The 23847-nt window shown below is 34.4% G+C and overlaps 1 protein-coding gene across 1 annotated transcript in view; it reads left to right on the forward strand.

Annotated features, from left to right (window-relative positions):
• DNAJC13 (DnaJ (Hsp40) homolog, subfamily C, member 13) overlaps positions 1–23847 on the forward strand; it is a 127920-nt gene that overhangs the window by 50526 nt on the left and 53547 nt on the right. The window contains exons 21-31 of the mRNA XM_008584623.1: positions 2441–2523; positions 3781–3934; positions 6607–6710; positions 6799–6958; positions 8224–8286; positions 9458–9559; positions 11488–11592; positions 12588–12790; positions 13851–13935; positions 21824–21978; positions 22501–22546. Of these exons, the coding sequence (XP_008582845.1) occupies positions 2441–2523; positions 3781–3934; positions 6607–6710; positions 6799–6958; positions 8224–8286; positions 9458–9559; positions 11488–11592; positions 12588–12790; positions 13851–13935; positions 21824–21978; positions 22501–22546 (1260 nt within the window). The remainder of the gene's footprint in view (positions 1–2440; positions 2524–3780; positions 3935–6606; positions 6711–6798; positions 6959–8223; positions 8287–9457; positions 9560–11487; positions 11593–12587; positions 12791–13850; positions 13936–21823; positions 21979–22500; positions 22547–23847) is intronic.

The following is a 23847-nucleotide window of genomic DNA, read 5'->3' on the forward strand; positions in this document are numbered from 1 at the left end:
GGGACCAGTCTTCAGTTCTTTAGAACTTGAGCATAATAGGTTGGTGCTAATTCTTATAAGTGATATATGCAATAAAGAATCATTAGGCTTTCAAGTGACTATCTAGGATAGTAAAAAGAATACTGAACTTTGGATTGGTTAATCTATATCTGAGCCTGGTTCTATCATTTATCAACCCAAGTTATGGGTTTTTAGAACCATACTTTCCTCTTTCATAAAATTAGAATAACAGTACCTCTCTTCTCTATCTTATAGGGTTGCTTTGATGTATAAGCAAGATAATAATAAAAGTACTGTACACATATCTGGTCATGATAATATTGCTATAGCATTTGAACAATTGAAAAATCTGCAGATATGATATGAATGATTTTCATTGTTATTAAAAATTACAAGCTCCTGGTTTCAGGTAGTTAAACCCATTTTTACAATAACAGCTATTGAGTTATTATCATACTGCGAATAAGTTTTTGACATCAGATTTCATATGTAACATCTAGCATAAGCTTGAACACAAAGATATTTTAGCTAGAAATATGGATAATCTGTTATTAAAGACAACAGTTCAGAGGGAAAAGAATGTATTTTTAATGTCAAAAATGTTTTTACGGGTTTGTTGGTATTGTTTACCTGGAGGAGTATTTAAAGTTCTGAGCAAATAATGATGCCGAATAAGTATGTCAGGAAGATATTTTTGGTAGCATTAACTGATTATCATTTCTACCGGGTACTATTTGTAACATTAACTTCTTTAGGAAATGTTGAATAAGACTTGTGACTATTTTATTCATAGAAACACTAACATCAAAATATGAAATCATCTGTGCTTTAAAGTCTGAAAACTAACCATTGTCAAGATTAACTGGCTAGTCTTGAAATGAGCTGCATTTCTTATATAATCAGAATGTTAATGAAGTCAGTTCCATTTGCAGCTCATGCTCTCTGTTGGATTAATAGTAACCTTTGGCCAATGTATAAACTTTTTTTTTCTTATTTGTGTTATTTTCAGTTTAGGGGTTTATTTAGCTAGTCAGGGGTCTTAGCCTAAGTCTCTCATTGTCACCTCAGTTTATGGAGAGCTGGTTGTCCCTTTTCTGTGTAGAAATTACATTTTCATTACTCTAGACTGTCAGCCTTTTGTCCTCATGAGGAGAAGATTGAAGAAAGTACTTCTTAATTAGAAGTTTTAAGGAAAGGTTTGTCATTAAAAACAAATTTTGAATTGTTTACATACTTTATTCAAGCTACCTTGCATTAGTTTTTGTGATAGTGCAGAGAATTAAAATTTGTAGGAACGTTTCCTTATATAACCAAAAATGTTTTGTGTTTCAAAAAGCATTTACTTTTCAAAATTTACTGCTCATTTTACCTTTATTTTTTCTCTCATCTATTCTATTTTCTTGCTTTATTTATATAATTTGCTTCTTTTTGAATGAAGTTATAGACTTTTCATATTTTAATTTGTGCTGCTTTCTACCTTTTGTTTCTATCACATTGAGGATTAGAATTTTCATGTCTGAAATATCTACAGGTTTCACTTGGAAGAAAGATGCTTAACCTCCAGTCCATTTAAAACTTCAAGGATTCTTTGAAATCATCTCCAGTTGCAAACCTTATATATGTGTCTATGTCTGGCACAGGGGCCATAGCTTTCTTTGAATTCTCAAAGGGTTCATGACTGCCTAAAATTTGAGTCATAGGCTTAGAGAAGCAGGGGGCTTTTTTCTGTCTTAAAGTGAAAATGATTTATATTGACGGCATCCTCATAGAATTTGTAAAATAGATATAGTTTAGATCTAGGCTCACTCTCTTCTTATTTTCTTTAAAACATTTTCATTTTTTCCTTTTTACAATTAAATTCAGGACAGAAACAATGTGGTGAGTGTAAGTCCCTGCTACATGTGTGAAATGCATATTTCCTGGCACGTGGAGTTGTCTTTGATAGTCTTTGTTTAATAAATTAAATTCAAGTCTCACTTCACGTGTGTCTGAATGTAGATACTTACTGCTTCTCTGTTATCTATTTCAATCTGCACTTGTTCCTCTTGGCTTTGGTAGCAATTTAATAACCTGTAATCTTTTGCATTTATTGTTGTCCATGACCTTCGTATTAACTGCATGTAAATGTTTGAAACAAGTCACTGTTTTTGACTGTTATAAATTTTATTAATGATCACTGTAAACGTTAACAAAATTTGGTGTTGAAACAATAACTTTAGGCTACATGGAAAATATTTGAGCAACACTACAGAAATATTTGCTGGTAAATTATTATATGTGATATAATTTAATGTCCTGTATTCATATTTTATAGATTTTATTTGTTTCTGTCAAACTTTGATGAAAGAAATGTTTCTCATCACTTGTTAAGTGGTAACCTTCTGACTGAACTTGTTTGGTAGCCCCAGATTGAGCACTATGAAGTTTTTTTCTTTTCCAGAATATAAACCAAAAGCCAGTAGTTCTTCGAAAGAGAAGACAAAGAATAAAAATAGAAGCAAATTGGGATCTCTTTTATTATAGGTAAACTTCAGACCTCTTTTCCAACATAGACTAAATTCCTCTATTTCCATTAGAGGAATTATGACAGGTGTTTCTCCCTTGGAACCTAGTGCTTTATGCCACAGGTATTTTTATGCTGTCAAGTTCAGGAACTATAACTGTTAAGACTGGTACGATAAGAGATGCTTCCATAAAATTAAGGCTTTTTCTATAGTGTTAATAGTCTGAGAAACTAAAATTAAAGATTTTGTTAAGGCTTACAGATGATAACTTTAAAACATTTTATTTTGGCTTAGAAATAATTGCATACTTCCTTTAAACCTTGTTGAAAATTGAGTCTTAAAAGAGGTTGAGACTTATGAGAAATGAATATACAAGTTACCTGACCTCATATATCTTTCTAGCCTTTCAACTATGGTAATTCCCTTCTACCCCCACCCGCTCACACACATAGAAAGACACTGAAAGAAACATTTTGGGGAGTTTGCAAAACTTTTTAAAGATAACTCACAGTACTCAGTGTGGAAGCTGATTGATTATATCTTAACTAACAAAGGAAAATATGTGCTTTGAAAACTTCCCACACTATTTTTAAAGTATATGCTATGTATATAGTATATCTTTAAGTACATGCCTTGGATTTCTTCCCCAGGAATCTCTTAATTGTATTGTCCCCCCTAGAACTTCCTTGGAACTCTGAAGTGAGATTTTCTAGGAGTACTACAGACTGAAAGAGTAAGCAGATATAAAGCTCATTCATCCCCAGTTTAGATTTGTGTGCAAATTTATTGCAATAGTTAAGTTATTCCAACAGTACAAGGAAGATATTTTGTATATTCTTATCCCCAACCTGAAATTTGATATCTGACAATAGAATCATTTTCTAACTAGAATTTATATTAGCAATAGAGTTGAAATTGAAATATTAGTTCATTTTTTGAAATGCACACAGATTTGTTTTATAGTTTAGGTTCATTTTTGCATTTCCCAACATTTTACTTTGAAAACTTTCAAATATATAGAAAAGGTGAAAGAACTTTACAATGAATACCTATATATATATTTGTGTGTGTGTATATATTATATATCCATCACCAAGATTCTCCATTAACATTTTGCTATACTTGATCTACACACATTTTCTTTTCTTTATTTATACTTGCTAAAGTTTATTAATTCTACTGTTTTCTTATTATAAGATGTATATAGTAAGGGTTATTTGTAGGTTTTTTAAATATTTATTGCTTCCTACTATTTTTGGATTATATGTATGTCTAGGTTTGGTCAAGACCATGCCAGGTCAAATCTTATTTGGAATTTCAAAACACGAGAAGAACTGAAAGAAACTCTTGAATCTGAAATGAGAGCATTTAATATTGATAGAGAGCTTGGTAGTGCTAATGTGATATCCTGGAACCACCATGAATTTGAGGTAAGCTTTAATTTTTACAGTATATTAATCAATCTTAAAAAATAAAGCAGGTACTATTTTTGGAGTGATTTTTAAAATATTTATAATTATATAACTTGTGTCTTTACCTTTTCCCCTTAATGTTAATGGAGGAAATACTGGAAAACTTTAATCTTTGCCTGAGGCAAAAATAAAAAATTTTGTTAAGTAATTCAGCTTGGCACCTAACAGTCTTGTAGGAGTATTAATAAATTTAACCCTATTCATTCCAAATCTGTCTTTGCTTGTTTTTTTCCCATTTCTGGGACCTTTAGATTCTTTCTCCATTGAAACTTAGCCTGTTTGTCTTGTTTCTTGTAGCTTGTTTGATTAATTTCTTATGGTAATTTGATTCTGAATGAATATTTTGCTGTTTTATTAAAATAGTGAGTGAACAGCAAAAACAAGAGGCGTGCTGGTGGAGATAATCTTATAAAATGTGTGCATAATTTAAATACAGTATATAAAATATATATAACATATATATAATTTAAGCTATTATAACAGCTGTAAATTTGAACATGCAGGTGATCCTGCAGGCTTTGATCTTTAACCAAGCTGCATTTATTAAAACATGTAATAATCATGCTCATTCCTTTCTCCTTGAAAAAATTTCTTTACTTTGGTTTTGGGGGCCTGTATTCTCCTGGATTTTCTTCTTCACTGTCCACTTCTCAATCTTCTTTACTCTCTTCTTCTCATCTCCCTGACCACTAAATGTTGGCTGGCCCTAAAGGATCAGTTCTTGGGCCTCTTTTCATTTACAGGTATATTCATTGCCTCAGTGATCTCGTCAATTCTCATGGCTTTAAGTGTTTTTTATTTGCTGATGGCTTCCAGATTTTTATCTCCTGCTTAGACTTTCTTTTCCTAGACTTCATACTTTTATCCCATAATTGAATATGTAATAAGCATCTAGAACTTTTCTCCAAAATTGTGCTCTTCTTCTTTCCTTAAGCCTACTTCTCTTGCAGTCTTTCTGATCTTAGATAATAATCCCTTATTTTCCAGTCAAAACCCTTGAAATTATCTTTTCTCTTATATCCCAAATTCAGTTTGTCAACAAATACTGTTCAGTGCACCCTCAAAATTTATTCAGAACCCAACCTTCTTTTTGCTGTTCAATTGTAACAATATCTCTGCTCCCACCCTTACCTCTCTATAATATGTTATCATCATCACAGCAGGGTGATCTTAAAATGTCAGCAGACCATGTCATTTCTTTGCTCAAAACCCTTGGTGTTCCTATGGCTTCCCTTCTTACTTAGTAAAAGTCTGAGTCCTTGAAATGACTTACAAGATCGGATCTGTGTACCTCCCAACCCCAAGCATTGTCTCTTTGATCTCACCTCCTACTACTGTCTCTCTCTCTGTTCCAGCCACAGTGGCATCCCTGAAAACACCAAATTCATGTTCTCGCTCCAAGGTTTTTCTACTTGCTGTTACCTCATCTTCAGGTCTTTTCTTGAATGTTGTCATCTATGTGGGCCTTTTCTGGCTACTGTGTCTAAAAATGCAGTCCTTTTTATACATATACGCATTCTCTCTATCTATCCCCTTTCCCTGCTTTATTTCACTCCGTAGCACTTACTATTACCCAACCATCATATGTGTTTCACTTTTTTATCTGCTGTGCCTGTGAGGGCAGAATTTTCATTCATTTACATTTTTTTGTTTGTTTGTTTACTGTTATGTCTCTAGTGTTTAGAACAGGGCCTGGCACACAGTATATGCTTAATAAATAGAAATTTAATGAATTGAATGCTTAGAATTTATAGAAGGAAAGAGAAATGGAGATTATATATGTATATATATATGTATTTCATTTTTTTGTAGTTAATATTTTTAGAAATCAGTTATTTTAGGCTTTGGAAGAAAAATTTTGATAATCTGATCATGGAATTCTTTTTTAGTTTCCTGTAAATCTTTCCTTGAGTCACACAGCCTAAGTGCAAGGGTCGCGGTGTTGCCCCAACTCCTGAACTTGGACTTCTCTTTCATGTATCACCTCCAGTTAATAGCCCAGGATAATTTGACATACAGAGAAAGGAGTACTGTATGAAAATATAAAAAGTTGATGTGTTGGTTTTAAGTCTTGGTACAAATCACCAAGATGTAGAGCTGGGGGTTGGAGTCACCTGTGTATATTGGACAGACTGTGGTTGCTGTAGGACCGTCTACTCCTTGCTTGGTTGTGGCAAACCCAGAAGGGATTGAAGCAGATTTCATTCTTCTTCCTTCTAAACCTTCATTGACACCATGTATTATTGTGACTGTTTTTATTAGCAAGTTTTACATTTTTAAAGTTGGTATGTAATCCCAACTCAACATTTTTTTGAAGTAGTCATTTAATACTAATGAATTACCAAGTATTTTAAGAAATGGTAAGCTCTGAAAAGAAAGAATTGTATCCTAAACCTTCATTGACACCATGTATTATTGTGACTTTTTATTAGCAAGTTTTACATTTTTAAAGTTGGTATGTAATCCCAACTCAACATTTTTTTGAAGTAGTCATGTTAATACTAATGAATTACCAAGTATTTTAAGAAATGGTAAGCTCTGAAAAGAAAGAATTGTAGGAAATGATTATGTGGAAATTGCCAAAAATCTATTGCAAGCTACAATAATGTAATTTGCTTCTTTTAATAAAGGTTAAATATGAGTGCCTGGCAGAAGAAATCAAAATAGGAGACTATTACCTGAGATTACTATTGGAGGAAGATGAGAATGAAGAAAGTGGATCAATTAAGAGATCGTGAGCTACTCTTCATATCCTGTTATATTTGTTTTCACTATTGGTTTCATGGTTATTTCTATTATGAACTTTTTTTTTTTTAATCTAGGTATGAATTTTTCAATGAGCTCTATCATCGCTTCCTGCTCACCCCAAAAGTAAACATGAAGTGTTTATGTTTACAAGCCCTTGCTATTGTTTATGGCAGATGTCATGAAGAAATAGGACCTTTTACAGATACTAGATATATCATTGGAATGTTAGAGAGGGTAAGGATTTATTTAAGGAAACTGCTATTTGATAGTGTCACTGGGGTACATGTTAAATCTTCAAAACTAAATTTAAACTCTTATTTGATCACTTTATTACTGTGACTTTCTGCATGAGTTTTTTTGTTATTTATATTATACTTATTTAAAGCTAAGTTAGGTGAGTAGGATAATGGCTTACAGGTAAGTATTCATTTATGTCAGTTTATTTTTTTCAGTTGCTGCTTTTGAGTGACTTCAGTGACCTACCTATTTGCCAGTCTTTAAATTTAAGTATGGATGAGTTGGACAGGCATATAAAAGAAATAGTGACTTATGGAGTTGTGTATGTGCCTTTGGTTTTCTATTTTGGAAAAATCTTAACTGTATACTAAATTTAAAAGTGTGAAGATAGTAAAATTTATAGAACTACAATGATAACCAAAAACAAAGAACCTTGAATTAGCACATTTTTTTTTTTTTTAAGTCATTTAACACTTGAGCATGATGGGGTGACAAATTAATCGAGTAATTCATCATGCAGCTCATTTGAGCATTACCTATTGTTATAAGTGTATGTGCTTTATTCTTTCATTTGTGTTTGCATTTCTCTTAGTTTTAACTAAATTTCAGTGAGCTGCTTTAGAGAGAACTATTTCACCAATTTTTAACATAGCTACTTATGCTTATTATAATTGTCTTAACTGTGAATCATGCTTTATGGATTAGAAAACTGATTCTGAATAAGGGTACAAAACATACTTAAGAAGTAACATAACCAGGTCAAAAATCCTTATTGTTTGCTGTTTCACCAGATTGCACTATTGAATTCTAATTCACTATTATTCCAGTGAACCTGGAGTACTTCTGGCATGCCATTTGTATTTTTAAGCAGATATATTTTTCCTTCTGTTTGTGTTCATCATGATGTGATTTATGTGAAATATCATCAATTCTTTAGAATTTTTACTTAATTCAGGAGTATCATTTGGACCAATTCTTTCATTTCAATATTTACCAGTCTTGTTTAAAGCTCTATATTAAAGTAATATGTTTAATGACTTAAAATATCCAGCTGTCTAGGAGAATTAGACATGTTATATAAAATTACAGAGAATATAAAACATTGAGAACTGTGATAATTGATAGACTTCCATGATTTTCTCCTTAACGTTTAAAAGATGATATTATTGCTTATGAGCTGCTAATTGACTTTGTCCAGTAATGGTCATATCTTAATTTGTGTTTCTATTCACTTCTGACTTAATTCTCATTTATTTCAATAGTGCACAGATAAACTTGAACGAGATAGGTTGATCCTCTTCCTTAACAAGTTGATCCTTAATAAGGTACAGTATTTTTGCACAAATATGCTGTCATTTCCAAGTCATATGAATATGTAAAGATAAACTATTGTAGTTGGAATTAATTATCCAGAAATGGTTCTTTTCTTATCTTCTCCTTTTTAGATCAGAAAGCTCTATGTGCTCTAAGCTCCTGGAGGGAAAAATTTTGCCAGTATTCGTCTGCCCTAATATTACAGGTGCTGAACAAATTAATGATAATAAAATTCTGAATGAAGAATAATGAGGGATGACATCACTATATGATTTTTCATTAGGGAATCTTTAGGATTAAATTTTAAGTAAAATAAATGTTTGACAAAATTGAAACTGTTTAATTTATTGATGTACATTTTAATGATAAAAAGTAATTTGAAGATATAAAATGATTTTGCATTTTCTTTTTAAAGACTTTAATATGTTCATGATGGTTTCTAACAAGAATTCATAATTGTAGTATATAATAGTAATTCACAATTGTATGATGTTGAAATGAAGTCTAAGCAGATTTTTTTTCTTAGACTTTTGATACTAATGCCAAATTGCCTGGTTTTATTCTCACTTTTAGTAAGTAATGCAAATATTTTAAAATGAACTATAATAGAAAGTCCTAGGAAATTTTAATTTAAATTGTAGTCTCTTCCTAACTTCTAAGAAATTACCAGTTTTTATCTTAGGCTAAAAACTTTTCTCTCCAGGAGTTTAGAGCACACAGCGCTTTCTGATCTAAAAAGGAAAAGATAAGAAAAGAACCATCTCTGGATAGTTAACTCAAACTGTGATAGTTTACAAAAACAAAACTGGAACGTTAAAAGATTTTTTAATATAGCAGATTTTATTTCTGATTATAGAAGAATCTATTTATTAAAAAGACCATGGCACAATAAACATAGTATCGGTTTATCTTTATTTTAAATTTTGTGTGTGTGTTTTTTGCTCAGAACACATTTAAGTAAAAATTCTTACGTGATCTCTTTGTAATATGGTTTTGCCCTTCAGTCTTTCTGAATTCATATTCCTTGAACACAAAATTCTGAAAATTCCAAGTAATACCAGTTGTGTGTCAATTATTTCTAAAAAGGTTCCAAATATTCTCCTCTTTGAGAACCTTTTAGAAGATGTAGTACCTATTGGAGAGAAAGGTTTTAGATTGTGTAAAAATGTTTTTCTCATCCAGAAAAATGTTAAGGATCTCATGGATTCAAATGGAATTAGAATCCTTGTGGACTTGCTTACCCTTGCACATCTCCATGTAAGCCGAGCTACAGTACCACTACAAGTATGTATGCTTTATTGGGTTTTACAAGCATAACATTCTTTGAATACAATGTTAGGGTCAAAAGAATCATAGAAATCTGAAAATACATTAATATATGTGATTAGAATGTATTTCTCTAATTATAATAGTACTAATGCCTGGGAGATTCATTCACACAAAGAAGTGAAATCATCACCATAATAGCAATCTGAAATGGACAGTAATGATCCAGTTTTATTTTTCCATTGTCTCTGAAGAAGTGAAATCACCATAATAGCAATCTGAAATGGACAGTAATGATCCAGTTTTATTTTTCCATTGTCTCTTTTGTCTCTCAAAGTAAATGCATCTCTAATGTGGCTTATTTTAAGGCACTGTACCTTTAGGATTTAAACTGAATGCATCAGATATGCAACTAGAACTTTTAGCATGGACAAGCACTAAGTATGTGATTTGCCTTAAGGAATCTGGAGGCCTTATAGAAAACTAGCCAAGAGGACAAAGCTACAAATCTACTGAAAGACCTCTTCTGATATCTAACTTATGAAAGCAATCTATACTTAGCTCATTTGATTTTTTTGATGTTATGTTTTGTTTTTATTTAATGTTCTGGTGCAAGGACATGTGACATGTTAGATTTTGTCTGAATTGTGATTGAAAGTACTATTTGAATATTTAGAATGATTGCAACTGGGGAGATGCACAGGTTAGGTTGGTCTGAGAAATGCATTCTGAAGAGGGCCTGCAGAGCTTAGCATTTTGTAATCACAAGGGGGAAGGATCACAAAAAGGAAAGAGAGAGAAGGACATCCCTCCTGATTACTTTATCAGGTTTTCTAGATTTGGTATTGTTAATAGGTTTTATCCTACGTGCAGGGATTTAGGGTAAGAGTAACAAGGAGCATTCTAGGTTATTTTATGGCTTTCTGGTGCCATCCTGTGTGCTTTTAAATAAAAATAGTCTTACAATAACATTTTCCAGGACAGGTGGACATGGCTACTAACTTGTACCAGATCTCCCAATGTACTGTAATTTAACTGACCCGTCAGAGCAGATTTTTTTGGTTGTAAATAGTAATTGTAATGCTTATTACATACCATTACAGTATATCAGGTACTGTTTTGGTACACATAACACATTCACTCTTTAAATCCCCCAACAGCCATATGAGGTGGTTACCATCACTGTTCCCATTTTACAGACAAGGAAACAGGAACAGAGAGGTTAAGTATATTGCTGAAGGTCACCCAATAAGTGGCAGAACCATCGTTAGAGTCCAGAAGCCTATGCTCTTAAACCCTTTGCCGTACCTCTGTGTATAAGTCTAACTGAAAGCTGATAGTTATGGAGTCATTTTTAAACTATTTTGTAATAAGATATACTAACAATGTAAAAATTCTATCCTAGGTTCTCATGAAACGTTGTTAGAGAATTATCTGTAGTAAGGGTAATAGGTTGAAATTAAGTAAAACCACTAAAAACTTACCTGTTAGCATTTTAAGTCTGATCTCAGATGCTTATTGAAACTCTTACGTGGAGTGAGTTTTTTTTCCCAAAAGAACTTTAATATTTTGAGCACTGTGATTTAAGGTTAATGGTATATCTTTATTTATGTAACTATTTGCAGTATTATTTGCTACTGAAATTTTAGTGTCCTGAGAATTTATTAATGACCGTAGGGAATGTAGATGTCTTTGAATCAAGTTTAGATTACTAAGCTAAATTTATGAAAATGTCTATTTCAAATGCATATTAATAAGGAAATAGGTTTTTTGGACTGTTAGGTGAGGCATCTAATCCTTAACTGTTAAAATAAGGTCACTTAAAATTTCAGGTGACTTTCTAAAAGGATATAAACTCCAAAAATCAGTACTGTGTAACTTTGTTTTGACATCTGTCCCCTTAGATTTCTGCCTTGGAAAATAACTAAAATCTTTTTAAAACTTAGAGCAATGTAATTGAAGCTGCTCCAGATATGAAAAGAGAGAGTGAAAAGGAATGGTATTTTGGCAACGCAGACAAAGAAAGGAGTGGCCCATATGGATTTCATGAGGTATTTATCTTGGAGAAACTTTTTATGAAGGTCTCAGCCTTTCTTATATACCCTCCAGCTCAGCACACATAGAGATGTGGAATATTTTTAAAGTGTGATTTGCGTTACTCCAAGGGCCCTGCAACTCCAATTCTATGTGAAGGATTAGATGGCTTGCACTTCTAGAGAACTACACATACAAAAAAATCATGTCTTCAAACTTTGTTTAAAAGCTGGTGTTCTGGAGGTAGCACTCAGGTTTTTTATGAATTTTATATAATAACAATTGCTGTCTTAGTTATGTTAAAGTATAATGCTTCTGTATGGCACAAACAGGTAAGTTTTAATATGTAATCTGAACTTCATTGAAAATTGCTTGTTCAGTTCAAGAACTAAGGGCAATTTTCCTCTTTACCTGCTGATATTTGATCCTGCTCTCCTGTCCTCAGCCACCCAGGCTCATTCAGAATTTGGTCAAAGATAGTTTTATAGAGGACCAAGACTTCTGCTCTTATATAATTTGGTCTTTTTACATTCTGCCTACTATTTTTACTCTTTCCAGTGTTCCTTATGCTCTGCAGGTTGACCAACTCAGTTTTTTTTCTTGCATTTAGCCAAATTTAGGTCCTGAAAAGCCTGTCAACAGAAACTTTTCTTTCTTTTTTTTTTTTCCTTTTTGTCTTTTTTCATGACCGGTAACGGGATCGCAACCCTCAGTGTCGCGCCCGTACCGCAACCGGCAACGGGATCGCAACCCTCGGTGTCGCGCCCGCACTGCGCTCAACCAGTGAGCGTACCAGTCTCTATATGGGATCCGAACCCTCGGAGGGAGCGCCGCCACGCTCCCAAGCGTCGCACTCTACCGAGTGCACCACTGAGCCTGCCCCAGAAACTTTTATTTTAAGTGAACTTGCATATTTGTTTAATAATTTAGTATATATTTACTATAAAGTAAAAAATTTTGCCACTGTTTTCTATTTGTCTGTTTGTAATAATGATGCCTTTCATCCATTAAGATGCAAGAATTGTGGACCAAAGGAATGCTAAATGCTAAAACTAGATGCTGGGCTCAAGGCATGGATGGATGGCGACCACTTCAGGCAATACCCCAGCTTAAGTGGTGTCTGTTGGCCAGTGGACAGGCTGTACTGAATGAAACTGACCTTGCTACCCTTATATTGAACATGTTGATCACAATGTGTGGATATTTTCCAAGCAGGTAAAATGTAATTGAACATTTCTGTGGTTAACAGGGGACTCTAAAATATTTTCTCCCTGTTTGTATGGATGCTTCCTCAATAACTGTCATGGGATTACTCTGGTGATTAAAAAAGACTTGGTATTTGTGGTATTGGCAGAATGCTGCTTTGACCTTTGGAACTTTTTGAAACAGATACAAAGAATCAATTTGCAAATGATATTGGTAAAATAGGTAAAAAGCATCTTTCTGAGAGGTTTCAAATAATAATAAAACTGAGACTTACTAACTGCACTCCAGGATAGTAACAGTTGTAATATTTATGTGAATTAGATATGAATGTTTTCAAATAAGAATACTGCAATCTCTGGAGTGTCAGCTCTTGATCTGTCAGGTTAGCCACTCCTGGTATAGAAGGTGAGTCTAGGCCCACATCTTTCACCACTTGTCTAGTGAAGTTGATAATTTGTTCTCCAGTGACAATCATAATTATAATCCTTGCATGGAACTTTTCAATCTTTATAAAATATTTGCATACGTATCATTTTGTTTTATTACTATATAGAAAATGTCTTGTGATGGAGATTATTGAGAAACTATCATATGTTTTATAACACTTGAGGTTTTCATGGTTCTATTTCTTTTTAAAAATCAGACTAGACTCAAAACAGTTAGTATTTAGAGATAACGTAGCATGAAAATTAGGCTATATTTGGAAAGTACTGAGTGTAGTTAAGGTTTAAATTTATGTGACAGAGTTTGATATGCCCTTTGGGGGGAATATCCACTGATAGTGTGTTGGACAACACCAAGTTTAATCAATTAAATAATAAATAAGAGTCTTTGGCTCTTCTAGGGTACTGTTTTTCAAGGAAATCTTATGGAAGGAAATGAAGTCATATTAAGCAGCCAAATAGATTTAAACCAAAATACCTAATCATGTTCCCAGCTGTATGAGAGCTTAGTCTTCATTAACAAAAAAGTAAGGTAACCTGCTTCATGCCTAGTAGAATGTCATATGCTCTGAACATACAAATTTTAATAATTATATTAAATGTTGACCTTAGAAAATATTTTCTAGGGATCAAGATAATGCCATCATTCGGCCTTTACCCAGAGTGAAAAGACTGCTATCAGACAGCACTTGCCTTCCCCATATTATTCAGGTGAGTTACTTTTATGTTGCCTAACTAGGAACAATAATTCAAAAATCATTTTCTCTTATTCACTTTTATTATGAGTCCCAGACTTTGTTTTATTGCACTCTATTCCATTTACAAAAGGCCTGAACCCTGAATTAATGTATTTAACTTTTAATTGAGTTGATATTCTGAATATATCGTGGAAGATTGTGTATTCAGGAACCTAAACAAGTGAAGTCTCCAGATTCCAGAATTATTCTGAAAGGGTTTTGTTTATTATCCATTCTTATAATAACAAAGGTGATTTACTCTAGTTTGTCTTGCAAGTTGATGTTGTTTGGACTACTGGGAAGCCCACCAGAAGGCCACAGATGGAGACATGGTGGTTTACATCTTTTTTTTTTTTTTGTCTTTTTCCGTGTCCGGCAACGGATCACAACCCTCAGTGTCACCCCCGTACCAGACCGGGACCAGCAACGGGATCGCAACCCTCGGTGTTGCTCCCGCGCCTCGCTCAGCCAGTGAGCGGGAACCGGTCTGTATGTGGGATCCGAACCCTCGGTGGGAGCGCCGCCGCACTTCCCAAGCGGCGCACTATCGCAGTGCGCCACCGGGCCGGCCCCGGTGGTTTACATCTTAACAAATAATCACAGCAGTCTCACTTAGCTTATGCCTTAGATTTTGACTATTCTCAGTTAGATGTCTTCATGGACAGCAACTGATTTAAAGCATTGCATTGGAATTATGTCAGATATCTAAAGTATCTTTTTTTTTTTTTTGGTGTGTGTTAGTCTGCTCTTTTGGAATTAAGCTATCTAAACTCCAGATTAGCAATAAACCCAAATAAGTCAGGTCCAAGCAATTTAAGGTAAATGTTTCCTGTCTGTTGATGTTCTCTTGTCAAGTCTAATTTTTTTGACATTAACAACACATGGCTTGACTTTAAGATCTGTGCCAGTAACTTGTGCCATTTGTACCTATCAGCTGTACATTAGTGTGGAAGGGAGAGTAGAGTTACTCATTTTATATATTTTTACATTCACGTATTCACCTAAGTGCCTATGTAAGTCACTGATAATGAAAAAGACTTCTGAATATTTGTATAATACCTTTTCAACTTTTTTTTTAAAGGATACCCACAGTTTAAAATTTGTATGCTTTTCTGTTGTGGACATTTTTGTTCAGACCCTTAACGGAAAGAGTACTGTAATTACTGTTTCTTCTAAACCACTACCACCCTACCCCAGAGGACCATGTGTCTATATGTGAGATGCTGCAAAAGAGGAATTTATCTTCATGATGGACCCTCTCAACATGTAGATAAAATATTGTGCCCCCAAAATCAACCTCTCTGAAACTCTTTTCCAAGACTTAATGAAACTGAAAGGAAAAAGTAAATGCAAATGGCATTAGATTTCAGGCCAGAAAGGATAATTTAAAAACTTTTAGGAGATGTAGGCAGCATAAAGTGAAGCTTGCAAGGTGGGAAGTGGGGATGTCCTATTTTAATTAACTCCAAAATTTTAATAATATTTGAACAAAGTGATTCAAGAATTTTATTGATAAATCTAGCTTCTGGGGCCGGCCCGGTGGCGCACTGCACTAGTGCGCCGCTTGGGAAGCGCGGAGGCGCTCCCGCCGAGGGTTCGGATCCCACATACAGACCGGTTCCTGCTCACTGGCTGAGCGAGGTGCAGGGGCAACGCCGAGGGTTGCGATCCCGTTGCCGGTCCTGGTCCGGTACGGGGGCGACACTGAGGGTTGCGATCCGTTGCCGGACACGGAAAAAGACAAAAAAAAAAAACATAAATCTAGCTTCTTTTAGTAGTATGTGCCTCATATTTCTTATACTGAGTTCAGAAATATTTTTAGAAGTTGATTTGTTTTTCTCATAATTTTCTGTATTCTGGGAGACCTTAATCTTGATAAAGCACAGATAACTAGCTATAGTAGTTTTCAGGAACATTATCTCCATTGGTTGGAAAGGAATTTCTGTACTTTATTCAGCTTTAAGAGTAATTATCAGCTTTACCATCTTATACAGCTTCAGAAATTTTAGAGTGATCTAATCAGTGAGTGAACATCCTACGTTTTCTGGTATAATGACATTTTGAAATCCTCTGGCTTTTTGCCTGCTAGTTCCTGTAGTGTCAAGTCTTGAATTATAGCTGCTGTTAAAGCTAGAGAAAATTCTGTGTGACTGCATTTTTCCTTTCTGAAATACGCCGTAGTGTGAGACACTTAATCTAAATACCTTGTTGAACAGATAAGAAACCCAAACACAGAGAATTTAACTTATTTACTTAAAAGACATACAGCTGTCTGGTGTTATGTCTAAATCTAGAACTTTGACCTCTTAATCTTAGTCCTTACTCTATTTTTAATTTTTAAAAAATTTTATTTGTTTTTAATTGAAACATATTTGACTACATATCTGTGGGGTACAACATTGAATAGCAACACCTGTGTGTAATATGTGATGCTCAAATCAGGATAATTACTATATTATCATTACACAATGTAATCATTTTTTGTGGACCTTTACCAATTTCTTGCTTACCAACCCACCCCCTGACCCACCCACCTTTGGTGGCCTCAGTTCTGTTCTCTCCTTTTGAAAGTTCAATGAATTGTTGTGATGGTTGTATCTTTATTTTTTTAGCTTCCACTTATGAGTGAGGACGTGTGGTATTTCTCTTTCTGTGCCTGGCTTATTTCACTTAACATAATTTTCTCTGAGTTCATCCATGTTGCTGCAAATGGCAGAGTTTCATTCCTTTTTATGGCAGAGTAGTGTTCCACTGTGTATATATACCACGTTTTCCTTATCCAGTCATCTGATGATGGACATTTAGGTAGGTTCCAACTCTTAGCTATTGTAAATACAACTGCAGTTAACGTGGGAGTGCAGGTGTCCCTTTGGCATGATAATTTTCATTCCTTTGGATATACACTCAGTAGCGAGGTTGCTGGGTCATATGGCAGGTCTATCTGTAGTGGTTTGAGGAGCCTCCGTACTGTTTTCCATACTTGCTGGACTACTTTATATTCCCACCAGTGGTGTAAGAGGGTTCTTCTTTGTGCACCTCCTTGTCTTTTTGATAATGGTCAGTCTAACTGCAGTGAGATGATATTTCATTGTGGTTTTGATTTGCGTTTCCCTGATGCTAAGTGATGTTGAGCATTTTTTCATGTGTCTCTGCCATTTGTATGTCTTCTTTCGAGAAATGCCTATTCAGCTCCTTTGCCCATTTTTTAATTGTTGTTTTTATTTTTGTTTTTGTTTTTACTGTTAAGTTGCTTGAATTCCATATATATTCTGGATGTTAATCCCTTGTCAGATGCATATTTTGCAAATATTTTCTCCCATTCTGTAGGTTGTCTTTCTGCTCTGTTTCTTTTGCTATACAGAAGCTTTTTAGTTTGCTGTAATCCCATTTGTTTATTTTTTTCATTTGTTGCTTGTGCTGTGTGTGAGTAACATAAAGTCTTTGCCCAATCCTGCTTCATGAAGTGCTTCCCCTGTGTTTTCTTTTAGTAGTTTTATACTTTCAGGTCTTAGAAAGTCTTAAATCCATTTAGAGTTGAGTTTGCTATATGGCGAGAGGTACAGGTCTAGTTTCATTCTTCTACATGTGGATGTCCAGTTTTCCCAGCACCACTTATTGAAGAGGCAGTCCTTTCCCCAGTGTATATGCTCCTGTTGCCCTTGCCAAAGATCAATTGGCTGTAAATATGTGGGTTGATTTCTGTGTTTTGTATTCTGCTCCATTGTGCAAAATGTCTGTTTTAATGCCAGTACCATGGTGTTTTGGTTACCACAGCTTTGTAGTATAATGTGACGTCAGGTAGTATTATGCCTCTGGCTTTATTTTCTTCTTGCTTAGGAATGCTTTGGCTCTTCGGCAGGTTTTCTATTTGTTCTTTGTTAAGTCTTGGTAGTCTGTATGTGTCCAGTGATTTATCCATTTACTCCAGGTTTTCAAATTTGTTGGCATATCGTTGTTTATAATAGTCTCTAATGGTTCTTTGTATTTCTGATATTGGTTGTAATGTCTTCTTTTTCTTCTGTGGTATTGGTTGTAATGTCTTCTTTTTCATTTCTGATTTTTGTTATTTGGTCTTCTCTCTCCCTTTTTAATTTAGCCTAGCTAATCATTTGTCTGTTTTGTTTATCTTCTAAATAAACCATCTGTTTGTTTCACTGGTCTTTTGTATTTATTCCTTGGTTCTTTATTTCATTTAGTTCTGCTCTGATCTTAATTATTTCTTTCTGTCTACTACTTCCGGGATTGGATTATTCTTGTTTTTCTAGGTCTTTGTGTTGAAGTGTTAGATTGTTTACTTGAAATCTTTCTATTCTTTTGATGTAAGTATTAATTGCAATAAACTTCCTTCTTAGTGCTGCTTTTGCAGTATCCCACCAGTTTTGGTATGATGTGTCTTTATTTTCATTAGTTTCAAGAAATTTTTTGATTTCTTGTTTAATTTCTTCTTGGACCCATAGGTCATTCAGGAGCCTATTTTTTAATTTCCATGTATTTGTTATAGTTTCTGTCGTTTCACTTTTATTGATTTCCAGCTTTAATCTGTTGTGGTCTGAGAAAATACTTGAAATGATTCTGATTTATTAAAATTTGCTGAGACTTGATTTGTGACCTAACATGTGGGCTATACTGGAGAATGTTCCATGTGCTGATGAGAAGAATGTATATTCTGTAGTTGTTGGATGAAATGTTCTGTAGATATCTGCCAGGTCCAGTTGGTCTAAGGTGAAGTTTAAATCAATCCCATTCTTTTGTTGCTTGGATAATCTGTCCAGTATTGTGAGAGAGGGTTCCTCAAGTCCCCTACAAGTGTCTTACTGGGGGCTAGCTCTTTCTTTAGGCTTAGTACTGTTTGCTATATATATTTGGGAGCTCCAGTGTTGGGTACATATATATTTATGATTCTTATATCTACTTGCTATATAGATCCCTTTATCATTATATAATGGCCTTCTTTGTCTCTTTTTATAGTTTTTGGTTTAAAGTCTATTTGATCCAATATAATAGTTACTCCTGCTCTTTTTTTTTTTAATTTATTTTTTATTTTTTTATTTTTTATTTTTTTGTGACCGGTAAGTGGATCACAACCCTCGGCCCGGTGTCAGCCGCAGCGCACTCAGCCAGTGAGCGCACCGGCCATCCTTATATAGGATCCGTACCCGCGGCGGGAGCACTGCTGCGCTCCCAAGCGCTGCACTCACCCGAGTGCGCCACGGGGCCGGCCCTACTCCTGCTCATTTTTGATTTCCATTTGCATGTTATATATTTTTCCATCCCTTCACTATTAGTTTGTGTATGTCTTTATAGGTGAGGTGAATCTCTTGGAGACAGCATATAGTTGGGTCTAGCTTTTTCCAGTCAGTAAGTCTGTATATTTTGAGTGGGGAGTCTAATCTATTTACATTTAGGTTTGTTATTGAAAGGTATTGTCTCACTCCTGGCATTTTACCAATTTTCCTTTGGAAATTTTAAATATCTTTTTTTCTTCCCTTTTTATTGTTTGTCTTTGATGTTTGTTGGTTTTTGAGGTGGTAAGATATAGTGTCTTTCTCTTCTTTGTTTGCATTTTTGTTCTACTAGTGGGTTTTGTTCTTTCTTGTGTAGTTGTGATAGTGATTATTGTTTTCCAGATTCCAGATGCAGGACTCCCTTGAGGATTTCTTGCAGTTCTTGTTATGTGATGGTAAATTCCTGCAGTTTTTGTTTGTCTGGGAAATACATAATTTCTCCTTCATTTCTGAAGGATAACCTTATTGGGTATAGTATTCTTGGCTGGCAGTTTTTTCTTTTAGTATTTTGAATATATCATCCCATTCCCTTCTGGCCTGTAGACTTTCTGTTGAGGAGTCTCTTGTTAGTCTGGTGGGGACTCCCTCATAGGTGACTTGATGATTTTCTCTTGCTTTTTTTTTTTAACATTCTCACTCTGTCTTTGAGCGTTGCCAGTTTCACTGTAATGTATCTTAGAGAGGATCTTTTTGGATTGAATCTATTTGGATATCTTTGAGCCTCCTGGGTCTGAAGATCCAGTTGTCTCTCTATCTGTGTAAAACTTTCTGTTACTTCATTGAATAGGTCTTCGATGCCTTTTCCTTTCTTCGCCCCTTCTGTAACATTTGTGATTTGGATGTTTGTGAGCTTAAGGTTGTCTGTTAGCTCTCTTAGGTTTTCTTCATTTTTTAAAATTCTTTCCCTTTTTTTGTTCACCTGAGTTACTTTGTGAAGACTCTTCAAGATGAGATATTCTTTTCTGCTTGCTCTAACCTGCTTCTTAAACTGTCCATTTTGTTTTTTATTTCCTTGAATGAATCCTTCATTTGCAGGAGTTCTGCTATATTCTTTTTTTAATGTGGTAATCTCTGTGTAAATATCCTCCTTCATATTCTGGAAATTTTTCTCCTTTCATTATGCTGTCTCATTGAGTCTTCTCATATCTCATTGAGTTTCCTTAAAATTATTGCTCAGAATTCCTTTTCAGTCATTTCAAGGGTTTCCTGCTCTATGGGGTCTGGTACTTGAGAATTACTTTTTTCTTTGGTGGTGTGATTTCCCCCCCATTTCTAGTATCTCTACATTGATGTCTGATCATCTGGTAGAGCAGTTGCTTCTTTTATTACTCTGGTGTTGGCCTTGAGGAGAGAGACTTCTTTTTCTGGTCTCTGCTGGTGAGTTTCCTTATGTCAGTGCTGTTGAGTGGGCAGTGGGCCACCTGCACAGTGGCTGTGGCTGCTACTGTGGCAGCGAACTGCCCTTATGGTGACAGTGGCTGTGGTGATTGCTGTTGTGGACCACCTGTGCAGAAACAGTGTTTCTGGCATGCTCCTGCGTTCTGCCAAGTGGTGGGACTTGCCTATGGTTCCTAAGTCCCTGGGTGTGTTCCTGCCTCCTGCTGTTTGGTGGGTTTTCCCATAGCTCCTGCCTAGTTCCCCGGGTGTACTTGCCTTTTGCTGGGTGGTGGGGGCTGCCTGTGGCTCCTGCCTAAGTCCTCAGGTGTGCTTCTGCCTTCTGCCAGGTGGTGGAGGTTCTATTGTCTTTTTTTTTTTTTACTGGTAGCATTTGACCCAAAATTGGGGATTACTGGTAGCATTTGACCCAAAATTGGGGATTCTTTGGAAGTAAGTGTGTATAGAAAATTGCAGTGCCACCTTTATTAAGCTTCATAGATAAAATTATAAAAGTTTGTTTATCAAATATTTATTTGTTGCAATTCTGTATGGTTTTTTATTAGTTAATATTTATTATAGTAGTCCCAGATATTCCCTTTAGTGTTTTTAGCTCAATTTCTAGAGGCCACACCTTTCTGTACTTTCTGGTAGTAGAAGTACTGTCTGATATTTATGGTACTTGTTTACCCTCTTGTCTTTTACCTACACTTCTGGATTTACTTTTTAGTGCTGTTTCAGTGATAGTTGTTTTCTGTTCTGCTCCTTGAATTCTCAAGTAGCCTTTAAGGGATTCTTCATATCAGCTGAACTGAACTGAAACTAACCCAAAACGTAGCAAAACATAGTGCACGCGTGCGTGCGTGTGCGTGCGTGTGTGTGTGTGTGTGTGTGTGATTAGTAGAGGTGTCCATTTAGGAAGATTCTTGAAGAAAATTAGCTTCAGGCACATTTGAACTTTTTCTGAATAAGTTTTGATCACTTCTCAATTGATATTTTACTGTCTCTGCAGTGAATGTTGTAGAATGAATCCTTTTTCAAATCTGTTGAGTCTGGTAGACAAATTTACTGAATCCCATGGATTTTTATTTTATCACTTACATGGAAAAGTGCAACTTCAGCATGTGAAATACACAAACTTAAAATGAGTGATGTTATTACAAGTTTTTTACAACAAAGTAACCAAAATTTTATTTTTTTCAGCTACTACTGACCTTTGACCCAATCCTTGTTGAGAAGGTTGCTATTTTGTTATACCATATCATGCAAGATAACCCACAGTTACCTCGTCTTTATCTGAGTGGAGTATTTTTCTTTATTATGATGTACACAGGTTCCAATGTGCTTCCTGTTGCTCGGTAAGAACTTTAAGGGTAATTTATATGAAGTTATTACTTGAATTATATGTGGATAGATTTAATTAATTGAAATTTTTGTGAATACATCATTGCTTTTATTAAATTTTTCATTATAAAAGCTGTTTACATATCTAAAAATTTGGAAAGTAGAAGAATAGGGAGAAAAATTACTCAGAATTGCACCACTTGACCACATGTAATGTAAGAATTTTATTATTGAGTATTTTAACATATGCATTTAATGTAACTGTTTGTATTGTATGTGCAGTTTTACATTCTGCTTTTTTCTTAAAATTGAATAATTATTCATATTATTATATAGCTTTAATATAACCATACTTTAAAAATTCCTGTAGCTCATGTAAGTTCTTGCTTAATCAGAAATTAAGTAACTTGGGAATGGGTTTACGAATTGCCTTTGTGGCTTTTATTTATCTGTAAAAGATCTAGTTTTCAGGAAACTAAGGTTACTAAAACTAACTCAACTGTTATATCTGACAGGTAATTTATTTTTCTTTCTAGGTTTTTGAAATACTCACATACCAAACAGGCTTTCAAGTCAGAGGAGGTAAGAGAGATTAATGTTTTGAATACTCAACACTGGGTAAGCTATCTTGGCACTATAAAGTTTCCTGAATTATGTATGTTTACTAGCTTATAAGTGCTTAGGGCAGGTATTGTTTTATTCACATTTTTATATTTGTGATATTTTGCTCATAGGAAGTCTAAGTCAATTTTTTTTTTTTTTTTTGGCCATTTCAATAATATGAACCCTTGACCTTGGTGTTATCAGCACCACACTCTAATCAAATGAACTAATTGGCCAGCCTGTGAGCCAGTATTTTTTAAATGAATGTAAATGTTGCCCATTAGACTTAATTTTGAAATTGCAGCTATGATTATAAATGGCACGTTTGTGAGAATATAAGTTGTTTTCTTTGTCTAAGATGTAGATTAGTGATTTTCATAAATTATTCATTATGTACCTGAGTCTCATATAGTCAGGTAAGATTTGGTAGGACTAAAGTCTTTTTGTTCAGATTCCAGGGTGGCAGTAGTTCTAGGTTTCTTTTTTGAAACTATTCAATTTTTCATGTGCACTTGAGTATTCTTGCCATTTTACTGAAGGAGGAAAACTAGGAATCGAAAAAAAAAAAAAATGAAACTTACCCAGGTAGCTTTGACAACCTGAAACTTTATACCTACATTTTATAAAGAGGTATTTATTATCAAAACAAAACTGAAGGCTGTTTCAGAATTTGTTAGGCTTTTCATGGAGCATTAAATTTTTTGGATTCTATCAAGAGCAGAATAATAAACCAAAACTAGACCACTGTTTAGGAGACTAACCAAGGAATGTTGCACCAATTTGACAATAGTAGACTAAACCATGCTTAACAGCAGCCAGTGAAGCCCTAGAAAGTAACCCATTTATCTAATAAAGTGATGGCCATGGCAGCATAATTTCCACAGCTTTATACGAATAGAGAATGAGGATATAAAAAAAAGTAAAAAGGAAATTGTGTTTAATGATACTTCCCTAATGTAGTATTAGATATTTTAGGCATTCTTTTTTCAAACTTTATAATATTAGAAGTGATATGTGTCATCTTTCGAATAATCACTAACAGTATTTATAGCAGAATTCTGAATGAAGAAATTACCAAATAATAGTTTTCTAAAGAACAGAACGCACAGTTCTTCACCAAAAAGTTAGTGAATTTATTCAAAAGATAGTGAATTTATTACTTTTATTAGCAAAAAGCCTGAAAATATTTATCTTCTCATTTGTCTTTTCTTTTCTTTTTTTTTTTTTTGTCTTTTTTCCGTGTCCGGCAACGGATCGCAACCCTCAGTGTTGCTCCCGTA

Source organism: Galeopterus variegatus, unplaced genomic scaffold, assembly GCF_000696425.1.
Source record: "Galeopterus variegatus unplaced genomic scaffold, G_variegatus-3.0.2 Scaffold3317, whole genome shotgun sequence".
Classification (NCBI taxonomy): Eukaryota; Metazoa; Chordata; class Mammalia; order Dermoptera; family Cynocephalidae; genus Galeopterus; species Galeopterus variegatus.